At 53.1% G+C, this 12,971-nt stretch overlaps 1 protein-coding gene across 1 annotated transcript in view; it reads right to left on the reverse strand.

Moving 5' to 3' along the window:
- PLXNB1 (plexin B1) overlaps positions 1-12,971 on the reverse strand; it is a 33,499-nt gene that overhangs the window by 18,272 nt on the left and 2,256 nt on the right. Inside the window, exons 2-19 of the mRNA XM_081301110.1 lie at positions 10,383-10,435; positions 8,445-9,557; positions 7,477-7,659; positions 7,020-7,148; positions 6,794-6,894; positions 6,415-6,547; positions 5,979-6,135; positions 5,557-5,665; positions 5,373-5,481; positions 4,294-4,962; positions 3,990-4,112; positions 3,676-3,798; positions 3,249-3,342; positions 2,989-3,161; positions 2,670-2,821; positions 1,041-1,146; positions 638-774; positions 166-342 (exon numbers count right to left, since the gene is read on the reverse strand). Of these exons, the coding sequence (XP_081157236.1) occupies positions 166-342; positions 638-774; positions 1,041-1,146; positions 2,670-2,821; positions 2,989-3,161; positions 3,249-3,342; positions 3,676-3,798; positions 3,990-4,112; positions 4,294-4,962; positions 5,373-5,481; positions 5,557-5,665; positions 5,979-6,135; positions 6,415-6,547; positions 6,794-6,894; positions 7,020-7,148; positions 7,477-7,659; positions 8,445-9,551 (3,782 nt within the window). The 5' untranslated portion in view covers positions 9,552-9,557; positions 10,383-10,435. The remainder of the gene's footprint in view (positions 1-165; positions 343-637; positions 775-1,040; positions 1,147-2,669; positions 2,822-2,988; positions 3,162-3,248; positions 3,343-3,675; positions 3,799-3,989; positions 4,113-4,293; positions 4,963-5,372; positions 5,482-5,556; positions 5,666-5,978; positions 6,136-6,414; positions 6,548-6,793; positions 6,895-7,019; positions 7,149-7,476; positions 7,660-8,444; positions 9,558-10,382; positions 10,436-12,971) is intronic.

A 12,971-nucleotide genomic window follows, 5' to 3' on the forward strand; every position in this document is an offset into this window, starting at 1 on the left:
ATGAGGATTTAAAAGACAGCCAGTCCCAGCTAGCTCAGCCCAGCCCAAGCCACATGACCCCATTTCCCTATGCATGGGATTCAAGGGCCCACACAGAAAGCCCTATCCCCACTAAGGGAGTGGCAAAAGCTCACTTGCCATACAACCATGCCCATGGTCCCATACCTGAGAAAGCTCTTAGTGGGGCCAGCTGAGGTGACATTGGGATCTGATGTGTATTTGAACTGGCCATGCTGAAGCCTCCGCTTAACGGTCCCAAACCACACTGTCACAGGAAGCGTGGCAGGTATGGAGTGTGGGCTGGTCTTACACTGCAGCTGCTCTGACTGCTGTTCCAGCAGCCTGGGGAGAAAGGTGAAAGTAGAAGGCAGGTCACCTGGGCTGGAGGATGTGTAGGAGAGGGGAACTAGAGACCCACTCAAGGCCTCAGCTTACTTTCCTTTCTTGCTTATTGCCATCTCCACCAGGTAGCTCTGAAGGCTACTTTCCCACTACAGCCCCAGCTTTAAGAGGGCCTGACCAAAGTCTCACAGGGCAGATTTGCCTTCTCCCACTTTTGTTCTCCCCAGCATCCCAACCCCTCCCATTCTCTCCCTGGAGCACATGGAATTTTGAAGGATAAGGAAACAGCTCTCACAAGTGACAAAGCTGGTCTCCAACCACCACTCGGATATCCTCTAGCCTCCCAGTCAATAGCTTGGAACCATGCAGGGTGAGGCGGGTGCCCCCAGCTCTGGGGCCCCGGGCTGGGAAGATGGAATGTACCTTTGGGTCCTATACAAAGAATGACAGGGAGTGATAGAAAACAAAAACAGGGGAGCTTGAGTCACACAAAAGGGCCCTGGGGTGGAGAGCCACATGGAGGCAAAACCAGATGGGGGTCAGCTGGGAAAATAACTCAGTTGGTAGAGGCCTTGCCTCACATGCACAAGGCCTTGGGTTCAATTCCCAGCACCACAAATAAATAAATAAATAAATGGTGAGGGGCCGGCAAAGGGACTAGCCACTTGGTAGCTAGGGGGAGCTCAACAATCTGGTACCTGGTAGGCAAAGTTGAGCTCTGAGATGCTGCGCCCTCTTCCTGGCACCTCCACTGCAGCAGCACCAACCACCTCCTCTCCACTGGCCCCAGTGATGCATACGAGACTGTGGGTACAAGGCAGGCAAGAAGTATGAGGCTGTATCAAAGGCCCCCTTCAAAGTAACCCAGTAGTCCCTCTCCCCACCCCACTGCCAAATGGTTTTCCTTTTCCCATGCTCCATGCAACACATCGGGATTCTCTTGTTTTGGTACTCCTTAAGGCACATCAGCTGGCCTTGGCATCTGAGAATTAATATTTGTGGTTTAACCATTCAAGTGCTACCCCAAAGAGGCTCTCAACAAGGAAGAGTTGATCAAACCTCTGTTATGGCATAAATTTAAAGGAGCCCTGTAAGGCTGGTGTGGCGGGTGGTCAAGCTGAAGAGTGGGCCTAGCCAGCCACCCTGTCTTCTACCAACACCTCATGGCACAGTACCCACCCACAAAGTGGTAAAAACTTGATCTCTTCTTGAAAAAAATCTGAAAGTCTCCAGTCAGATCTGAGGGTAGAAGTGAACAGCCTAAGAAAATGCTGGTTATCAGCCAGAAGTTGGGGAAAATTAATTTCCAGAACATTAAGTCTCAGTGGCTCTATTCCATGACATTGTCACAGTCACTGCACTCAGGGAAAACAGAACAAGTAAAGTGTGAACTACCCAGGGGAGGTTCCAGTCAGAATATATTTTAATCACTTTATAAATTACTTTGTAACCCATGTAAGTCTTAAAGTTCTGGAATCATTAACAGTCCATAAAGTCTCCTTAGGTTTTGCAGTCATAACACATTTTAGAGAAAACTCCATGCTCTTGCAAAATAGTCCTTGTTTAAAATACCTATTGTGTCATTTGCTTAGCATGCACAAGACCCTAGATTCAATCCTAAGCACCACAATCAATCAATAATAAAATACAGATTGTGGGATCTCATCAAAGGCCTTCTGAATCCACATCTCTGAGGGTAGAATCAGAGACCTATTCTCTCTCCAAGTTACCCTGATATTCAATCAGGTTTGGTCCACTGATTGTGGCCACCACCTCTAGAATGTCCCACATGTGTACCTTGGGACCCTGAACCACTGACCAGGTTACCATGACTAGAACCTCAGTAAGCCATGAGCCCTGGGGAGGCAGCAGGGTTCCCAGAGGCTGGACAGAGAAGTCTGGCATTCTACAGGTGTGCCACAAGTATACCTCCTGAGAGCCCAGCAAGACCAATACTTGGGTAAGGACAGCTGATGAGAAGACTAGCCCCTTAGCCCAGCTATTTGGATCTGGGAACCCTACTTAGCACCACTATATCCACTATCACTCAGAAAGTCAGATAAGAAGACCTAACCAGAGCCAAGATGCAGAGTTACCAGTCCTCTCTGCCCCATACAGGCCCTGGAAGAACCCCAAACCAGTGACCTGCAGGTATGTGCAGAAAGCCAAGGTGGGTACTTCAATGCCTCAGTGGCAACCCCAGCACTAAGGCATTAGAACCAGAATCAAGGAAACAGGGAGACAGAAAGCAGATGAGTAGCAGGTAGTAAACCCTGAGTAAGAAAGTCAGCCATAGAGCCCTCCCATTTTGAGTCCAGCCAGCTCACCTGCTAGAGACCTCATACTCCTGGGCATCCACAGCACAGGGCACTCCAGCCACCATGACCATGCCCAGCACATCCTGCACATGTTGGCCCAGGTTGGAGCCCCTGATGGTGACACGGGTACCTCCATCTATAGGTCCAGTCAGTGGTTCCACCTGTTCCAAGACAAGGACTGCTCACCTCTACCCACCTATGTAGACTTCTGGCAGTCTGCAGAGGCAGCCCAGCCTCCCACCTTTAGGTTCCCTGAATCCATGGCACAGGCACAACCCTCCCACCAAAGACAGCACTGAGGAAGAGATGTGCCAGCATTTCAACATACTGAGTGGATGAGAGGTGCAGGGCACTGGGTGGCCACAGCCTCAGCCTTTCCACAGGCTTCCTGGGCCACACAACGTGGATATTCTCCATCACACCACACACAACCATATTGGGGCATGGCAGTTTGGCAGCGGCTACAGTCCCAGTGGCCCACAGAACAGTTATATAGTATCACTGGAAGTAGCAAAGACAAATGTGAGAGGCAGGCCCAGAAGAGCCTTGCTACTACCAGCCCACCCCCATTACCAGTGAGTAGCTCACCGTGCAGCCCATCAGCACTGTCTACACGCAGGCGGCCAGCCCGACGCAGAAACAGCCCCACCTGGAGCTCTGGCTGCAGAGCCTCATAGCTAAGCTGAAAAAGTAGGAGTGTGATCACAGCCTAGGGTTGGGGTGCTCAGAAAAGGACTAAAATGACTAGTTATGTAACACAGGATCAGAGATCAAAATTGGGATGCAGGGACCCCATAGAGTGAAACAGTTGGAGGTAGGAGGCAGAACTGGAATGGAGGGGCTCTCTGGGATTTCTATTTACAGGTCAGCCTCAATGCAAAGACCCCATGTGACACAGAGTCAGAGGTAGGGTACCCATCTGTTTTCCAGGGTCAAAACATGGATTGGGTCAAGCATGATGCAGCCAGCCTGTGGCCAGTGCACCCTTGCCCACCCAAGTTTCTGTGGTTTGCACCTGGTGCTGCTGGCACGTGACATGGCACATGGTATCTGGAGGCAGCTCACACTCAACACGGGCCTCAACCACCACTTCAAGGCCCTCCAGCTCCAATACACACTCATTGTCTCCTGGGCTGTCCTGGGGGCAGAGAACACAGTTGTTGGGGCAGTTTTGGGAACAGGCCCCATGAGTCACATGGGTCCACAGGACAGCTTCTGAGTTATAATTGGGACCCAGGGCCACACCCTCTTTTTGCTCCCCAGGAGTAGTGTAGAATTTGTCAACAGTCAAAAAGCCTGCAAGGACAGCTGCAAGCAGGACACACACACCTGGAAAAGGCGCAGATTCCTGCCTTGCAGATGAATTTCTTGTTCCACGTGGACTGGCATCAATGTGGAGCCCTGAACACTCTCTACACAGGGGCAGGAGCTTGGCCCCCAATTCACCTCTCCCTGCAGGTACCAAGAGCAAGGCAATCTATGGACTCCATGCTGCCTACCTCAGGCCTCTGTCTTGCTGGACTTCAAGAGCAAGACCCTGCCCCTGCCCTTCCACTGGGAGAATCACAAGGCAAGAAAGGGGCTACATTTCCCCAATTCCCTCCCGAGGCCTCCTTCCTGGGCTGGACCTCACCAGCTCCCAGAGCCCGGGGGTGTCGTACTGGTAGTCGAGGCTGGACAGGAGGATGAGGGGGGCAGGAGGGCCCTCGTGCTCTGCTGAGTCTCCATCACCTGAGAGGAGGGTGGAAGTGGAGAAGGCGGGCGCGTCACCCCCTGTCCACTCGTCGGCCTCGGGCAGCTCGCCACCTTCTCTCATGAGCCAGTCCAGAGCGGGCTTCGTGGAGCCAGTGGCCCCTGGGAAAGTGGTGGCAGGTACAGTGCCAGGGGGCTGATCCAGGGCCACCATGGAGGGAAGGGTCTCAGGGCCAGGTTCTGCAGGGGGCATTTGTGCTGCATCTGAGGGTGATGGATGGGAGGCTGAGAGGTCCTCAGGTGTGGCTGCAGGTCCCAAGTTAGTGGGGGCAGGAACAGTGGTTCTAGGTATGATAGGGAGGTTGGGAAGGAGGGGCTTCTCATGGAAATGTGATTCTGAAGAGGTGGGGGAAGGAATGGGACCAGGACCTGCCCATGGCCCCCAGGGGCTGAGCAAAGAAGGTCTGGCCCCAGTTGGGACATCTGAGTCTGTGGCTCCTGGGTCCACAGGAAAAGTGTCAGGTACAGGAGTGACTGTGGATGCAGGGGCAGTGGGTGGGAAGAGGGTGGGTATATCTCTTGCAGGGGGTGCTAGGGAGAGAAGCGGGCTCTGAAGGGGGAGGCAGAGAAAGACAGGAAGGGCCACTCAGCAGGCAGATGCAGGAGCAGGAGGCAGGCAGGCAAAGGGTATGTTAAAAGGAAAGGAGACCAAGGAAAAGAGAAACAAAAACAGCCCATTAATTCTCCAAAGGAGAAACACAGAGGGCAGGCTCCAGGGGTGTCTGTGCTGAGGTGGGGCACGAAGGCCACACCTCCCGCCTCTCAGCTACAAATGTCCTCTCCTGAAACAGGATGGACGGATCAGCAGCCATTCTTTAGTGAGTCCGTCACACACAGCAGGTTGGGCGTTCAGGACACAGTCTCACATGGGCAGGCAGACACACAGACCCCGGGCCATCAGAAAACCCTCACACTGGGGACCCAAAGCCCATGTGTGGTTCATCCTGGGGTCCCACTCACCTGTTTGCTCATCACCATGGGCCCAGCATCACATGAGGCCTTATGTGTGCACAGGTGCTGCCAGACACACCAGTTACACCCCCAGTGGCTGCTCACGCAGGCCTGGCACCTGCACAGAGTACAACCATGGGGCAGAGATCACCACAGGGGAGCTCAGAGCTGAGGGACAGGATGAGGAACTCACTGTGCAGATGGGCGAAGCTCAGTGACTGCCATACAGTCATAGAAGGAGAGGGAAGCTTTGGTGATTACCACGTCGCCAAATCTGAGCTCTACACTCACGGAGATATGGTCTGCAAAGTGGGAGAGAGGCCCAGGGCTAAGGAGTGGGGAGTGCACTCAGACCCAGAGTTAACATGCTGAGACCACACAGAGGTGGTGCTACCATCCAAAATGGGTAAAGGAAACCAGGGTCAGAGAAGGCAGTCTACAGGGCACAAAATAGACATTCTAGGGTTTGGGGCATCAGTGAAGGGACTCAGAGAAAAGCATCAATTCAAGGTTCTTGTGCCTGGATTCACACCTCACCCTGACCACACCCTTTGAAACAAAATAAGAGCAGGGTAGGGCTCCCCAGTTGTGGGACTGGCAGCTTTTCTCACCCACCGGTTCCTCTTTGCAGCACTGGGGCTTCACTAGGGTCTGGGGAGGGGCACATCACACCAGATCCAGTCAGCAGGGCAGGGCTCTGATGTTCCCCAAAGTGGCAAGAATATGACTCCCCCGGCCACAGGGGTGGCAGGTTCGGCACTGACAGGAAAACCTGCCAAGAAAGGCCAGCACACACTTTTAAGGCCCCACTACGGCTTAGTAGGTAGATCAGGACTCATTAACAGGTACCCAATGTGGGCTGGCACCAGTACCTCCACCCCAAAACCTCACAAAATCCTTCTGAACTGGGTTGATAACAGATGGAGAAATTGAGGCCCCAAAAGGAGTAATTATATAAGGCCATGTGGTATTTGGTACATCTAACACCAAAATGCAAGGTCCCATCCCCAAAGCCCTCCCCTCGGGGGCCCTGCCTACTCTGGTCACTCACCTCCCTCCTCTCCTCTCGGCTGATGTTGGCAGGACTTATGGCTGCCACTCGCAAACAGACCACCTCAGTTTGGAAGCTCCATAGCCACTGCTCTGGCCCTTGGCCCCTTGAGCACTCGGAACGGCGACTACACCTGAGCAAGAATGACCAGTACCTAATCTGTGACACTCAAGAGCCCTTTCAGTGATAGATAACACCAGGATCCTGTGTCTGTCCTGGTAGGACAGTAATGCAGATAGGGTGGATGATAGGTGTGTCCAAAGGTCAGAGTTTAAGAGTCAAGGGCCAAGGGTCAAGAATCCTGGATGAGACAATTACACAGTAGCACTTCAGGCATGAGGCTGGGTCAGGAGGGGTCGGGAACTGGTGGAACACTAACCTGCCGAGTAGCACACACCACCCACAGTAAGGATCCCTGTGAGCAAGGCAAGATGCACAGTCCAGATGCTGAGCACAGGAAGCCACAGGAACCTTCACAAGCTGTGACAGCAAAGAGGACCTGAGGCCAGCAATCCAAACACCAGTGGCTCACCCACATGTGGGTCCCCAGCCCCACCCAGAGGACCCTCCCAGCAATCATGCCCTTGCTTATGCCTGACACTCACTGTAGTCTGGGTCATAACATACAGGTGCTCAAAAGTCCCATCAAAGGTGAGGTCTCTGCTCACTGCAGACCCCTGCTGGATGTTCCGTATGGAGTATCGTTGGCCATCACTCCCCGAGCCCAAATAGACCTGAAATTAGAGACCAGGAATTGGTCTGGCACCAATTCCAGGGCCACAAACCCAAAGCCTTCTCCCATTCACAATTTAAGCAATTTACAGATAAAATCCCCTCCTAGGAAGTCACAACTCATTGCAACCAGTCCCAGAGTGAATAGAAAAGATACAGGTAAACCCATCCATTTCTAGGAAGAGGAACACAGATTATCTCTCCCAGCCCAGGTCTTGGGGGCATATCTCAGCCTCAAAGAACACTGGGGTACCTCCACATAGGCTGGGTTCTCTAGAAGCCTGTACTCTCTAGATCCTGGAACAGGGCTGGTACTTCCTGTAGACTCACACTGTGCAGCTGTCCTTGACTGTCACCCAAGAAAGCGATGGTGTGTCCATCCTCCACGGTGACTGCCACAGCTGTTAACTGAACCCCTGGCAACTCTAGAATCGGTGTGGCTTCCAATGGAACATGGCTGGCCATAGGGCTGGGTGTGTGATCTGAGCCACAGGGATAAGCATCCGGGGTGTCCTGCAGGCAACAAGAAGAATTGATTAAGTCTCTCACTAGACAAACTTCCTGCCCCATCCTTCCTGGACAACCTCCTCCCAGCCCAGTCTCTCTGCCAGACCTCCCTGACAACCCTAGCCTGGGCAGCACCTGCCACAACTACATCCTTATCACTAACTCAATGCACTTAATCTATGACTGCCATAGACAGTTACCAATGGCTCCTTTCCCTCTTTTGATTCCCCATCCAATGCCTGCAGCCGCATCTTTTCCCATCCCTGGCCTGGGAGCTGCTTCCTCTGATCTCTGTGTTCTGCCTTCTCCTGAGCCATTTCCTAAAGCTCTTGCAGCTGGCCTCCTCACCTCCCAGACCACTGGCTTAAGCCCTCTGCATTTCTCACTGACTCAGTCTTGCTATGAGCAATTTCTTCCCTTCTGTATCCATCCAAAGACTACAGCCCCAAGTCCCAACCTCTTCTTCATCTCTTGCTCCAGAACCTAAAACAATGTCTCATTTCAACATTTCTGCTCTTATCCTAGAACCTCAGCCCACCTCTACAATGCTACTTCTTCAACATTCCGTTCTAAGCCCATCCCGGTACTATTTTCTGCCACCCTGAATGCTCTGCTGTGTTAAGGGGCCCCTTCATCACCTAGACCCAAAGGAAGTACCTAGTACTTGCTAACCTGATCATTCCCTGCCCCACTACCAGCTTCCTTTCAGGCTCCCTGGGTACCTTCTTGGCTGCAAGTGCCTGGCCAGTGGCTTTGGAGAAGGGCAAAGGCCAGGCCATGCTGAAACTCACCACAGGCAGCTGATCACAGCAGGAATTGACATCATACTCAATGTAGGCCACCTCAGTCCCATCCTCAGCACGGCCCTTCCGGGTGTAGCAAGCATCTCGTGTATGATTAGCAAGCCGGTCCACCTCATTCAGAGGGAAGGCACAGAGTGCCGAGGCTCCAGATGCCCCAGTAGCCACAGATGGGGGCCGGCCCACAGTGGGGGGAGCCGCTGAGGAGAAAGCTGCAAAGAGCACTTCCCCACGGGCCACCTCCTGGGACACAGCCACAGCTGCAGCCTGGATCAGCCCATAGTGGCCACCCTGGCAGGCCAGAGGCAACTCTACATAAGAGTAATAGTGCTGGTCCCAGAGGCACACTCTAGACACATAGGCTCGAAAAGCTCTAGACTGAGCCTGCAGGTCCCGTCGCAGGAACAGAAAATAGGCATTGGTCCCATGTGCAAAGGCACTCACAAAGTGGTGGCTGTACTCAGAGAGGCGGCCCACTGCCAGCTTGGCTGTCTCTTCATAGGAGAAGGCAGCTTGGGGGTCTGGTGGCTGCAGGGCCCGGGTTGTAATAGGGGGGATACCACCCCCGACACCTCTGCTAGTATATCCCCGCCCTACAAATAAGAGGGGCTCCCCTGCTAACCCCTGGGCCACCAGCCCCACTGTGCTGACTGTAGGGTCATTGGCAGCCACATACTGAGTGTCCCCGGGCCGCTCTGGTCTCAGCAGCAGCTGCCCAAGCTGTCCCAGTCTCCGCTGCTCACAGACACCCTGGTGCACACTCCCGCACACTACCAGGGCTCCCGGGCTCACCAGGAGCAACTGGTTGGGGTTGTTGGTAAGCTGGGCCTGGGGGCACTCATCAGACATCACAGGTGGCAGGCAATCCCTGCTATCTAGCACAGGACCTGTGGACACTGTGGCCTCCAGCTGCAGCCCAGGGCTCAGTTGAAACAGGAAGTTGGTGGCCCCTAGATAGAGGGTGCCTGATGTGGGGTCCCTCACCAAGTGCTGCAGATGTGTGCCATTGGGAGTGAAAGCAGCTGGTGGAGATGGCTGGAGAGTGAGGACCCACCCAGCCCAGAGTGTCTGGAGAAGAGCTGGGCCAAGAGCAGGCATGATCACCTATCAGGAAGAAAAGTTGAATGGGATTCATGTGGCCAGCAGAGTGCCCTAACATCACTAATAAGGGATAGGAATTGCCTCCTAACCTGAGGGTAAGCAGAGGAGGACTAGGCTTAGATAAGCACTATGGTCAAGGATGACCCTAGGACCACATACTATCTGGGGAAGAAACAGGGACACTTAACCCTGGAAACTTCAACACCAACCCTTCTCTATAGGCATTATGCTCTCCGGAGTCCTACATCCACCCCACTCCACCCTCACTCCTGCTATGCTGTGCCACCATATGGATCAAAAAGAGAAGGGCCTTGGGCTGGGGTTGCGGCTCAGTGGCAGAGTGCTCGCCTAGCATGCACGAGGCACTGGGTTCGATCCTCAGCACCACATAAATGTAAAATAAAGATAATGTGTCCACCTAAATCTAAAAAATAAATATTAAAAGAGAGAGAGAGAGAGAGAGAGAGAGAGAGAGAGAGAGAGAGAGAAAAGGGCCTGGAAGAGATAGGAAAACAAGTGAGGAAAAGGAAGGGGCCAAGAACACTGAGAGGCCCTCTTTGCATGAATGTTGGTTTCCTGGCAAAGTAGAGAGGGAAAACAAAGACTCATGGGCCACTAGCATATCTGAGTAAAGCAAGAACTGGGTGAAGGGCCTTTCTGGCCAGGAATCCAGAAGGGTGATAACCACAGAACCAACAGGCCAGAGGGAAGAGGAAAATCCAGGCTGAGAGGGGTGGGAGGTAAAAGCTTGGGCCCAATCTCGGAGAGCCCTGAGCACAGGTGGGAATAACACCACCCCCAGATGCCTAGGAGTAAAGTTAGACTCACCTGGTAGGGCCAGCTGGATCAGGAGACAACAGCATGACCTAAGTAGGAGTCACCTAGCCAGGGAGAAAGCAGAATATGAATTTGGGGTCTAGGCTGTAGGCATGTGGAAACCCTGGGCTCCCACTGTGGCGGTAGCACAAAACTACCCCCTCCCCATTGCCCAGCCTGCCTGTACAGCTAGGCCCAGCCTGGCCCTCAGCCACCAAACACATTCCACAGAGGATGCCTCCTCAGCACCCACATGAGGAGGGGGAGGGCAGCAAAGCCAGGCACCCGAGGGGCCTGGGAAAGGTCAGCTAGTAAGGAGCCCCATAACCATCAGGGCCAAATCAGGCCCCCAACGTGGCTCTCTCACCCAGTTCTCTTCCTCTCAGCACTGTCTACTCTCTATCCTCTGTCCAAACCCTTCCCTGTAGAGGCACCAGAGTATACACTCTCCACACCAGCCAAGGGCCATCCCAGCCCCAATGGGAACCAATACATTGGCAGATACATATTTGTACACACCAACCAGCCTGTGTGCATACACTCACACATAAACACATGGGTACTTGCACATATACATACACACATGCAGATATGATGAGTACACACACAGAAACACAGGCACATCCCATGTCCAGACACCACATAAAGTCACATCCATACAGAGACAATCCCTACACACCCAAACACATACATGGCACACTCTGCACAGGCACATGTCATACCCAGAGACATAAGTAACACCACCCACATTTAGACAATCACACATACACACACACACATGCTTCCCTGGCTCAACTACTAAGTCCTCGAGAACTGTGGAAGGCAGGCCATCTTTTGCTATTTCCTCCCATGCAGGACAGAGCTGAGCCGGGGCCCCGGGTGTGGGATGAGTAGGGTGTACCCTGAGGAAGTCATCATGCCTGTGTACACCAACCCTCAGTCCATCCAAAGGTCCATCCCTAGGACCTCACCAAACTTTGGGTACTTGCTCTTCTTACCCTCCAGCTGGGGCTCCTGAGTCCCAGAACCAAGAAACCATGGTAACACCAGCTTTCCCAGACCCCAGTGGTCCCCAACTAGGAACACCAAGCATGCATCCCAAACTGGGAGACAACTCTCACTTGTCTATGCTCAGGCCATGTTGCGCAGCCCTCCCACTACCCGGCTGCCAGGCTGTCTGTGCAGAATGTACCAAGGGTTCTCACTTCCAATGGCCCAGCTCAGCTTATCCCATCAGTGGCCTCAGCAGGGTGCTCTATGGCTGTCCCTATGTAAGCAGGGCTGGGCACAAGGCTCAGAGGAGGGTCCAGCAGCCTGGTGGGAGCAGGGACACAGCGGCCACAGCCTGGCTGGGCACTGCTCCCAAAATAGCTTGGGGGTTTCCATTTTTAGTGTGCAGAGAACAGGGCAGCTCTATGGGAACGGGAACAAGGCTGCCTCTGTTTGCCACCCAAGGCGGGGTGGGAGGTGGCAGGGAAAGTCTCGAACCAGCCAGAAGCTCAGGACGGTGGCAAGGCCAGGCTGTTTAGGAGCCCCTACCTTGTTTCCACAGAATGGGGGGACAAAATTTCTTCCTCTAGGAAGAGAGTCCACCTGAGGATAGTCAGAGGCCACCTCCTGCACTTGGCTGCTGCCCATTCCTTCCGCCACCTCATGCCAAGGATGTGCCCTGGGCGTAGGGTCCTATAGTTAGACTGACATTCACTGTTTCATTTGCTGGCAAATATTTGCTTAGAGCCTACTGCATGCCAAAGTTTTCCAGGCCTCAAGGGGCAGCAAAAACACACTCACACACATACAAAAAAAAAAAAAAAAAAAAAACACTCCCCAAATGTGAAATCACAACTGAGTTGAGGGGCACACAGGAAGAAATGCATGAGAACAGAAGAGCTTCTGACCAGGGCACATAGAAAATCGAAGGCTGGGCTGGGGATGTGGCTCAAGCGGTAGCGCGCTCGCCTGGCATGCGTGCGGCCCGGGTTCGATCCTCAGCACCACATACCAACAAAGATGTTGTGTCTGCCGAGAACTAAAAAATAAAAATATTAAAAAAAAAAAAAAAAGAATTTAAAAAAAAAAAAAAAAAAGAAAATCGAAGGCTGACCCACTACAGGGAACTCCGTCAGGCTTAATCAATCAGTTTTCCCGTGAAGCAAGGCCTTGCACTCTTCCCCGCATACCACGGGCAGGTGGAAGACAAAGGACAGTGACATTTTCTCCTCCATGTTAGGCACACTTATTTTACTTAACCTCTGCCACACAGCACAGAGCAGCCTCCCTAATCTACCCCCACCCCCAACCTCACAAGATTTTCTTTGAGCAGAAATGGAGTGCATCTCTCTCTCTAGAGCTTTTGGGGTACCCCAGAGCCAGAGGGATAAAGGTCAAGCCCCTAGAGTCCACATCCTCCCCCATACATGCTCTTCATTCCTGCCTGAACTGCAGGCTGTTCCACTTCTCCCTGCTGTCACAAGGACTGTTCCCACTACTTGGAATGCCCACTCCCTCTCTATCTCATTAACTCCCACACCCAGCCATCACCTCCCTGGGGAGCCTTCCCAGTCCTCCCAGGCTCCTGAGGAAGTTGCCTGTGTGGCAGGT

This window comes from Spermophilus citellus, assembly GCF_964194105.1.
Source record: "Spermophilus citellus genome assembly, chromosome: 7".
In the NCBI taxonomy this organism is placed as follows: Eukaryota; Metazoa; Chordata; class Mammalia; order Rodentia; family Sciuridae; genus Spermophilus; species Spermophilus citellus.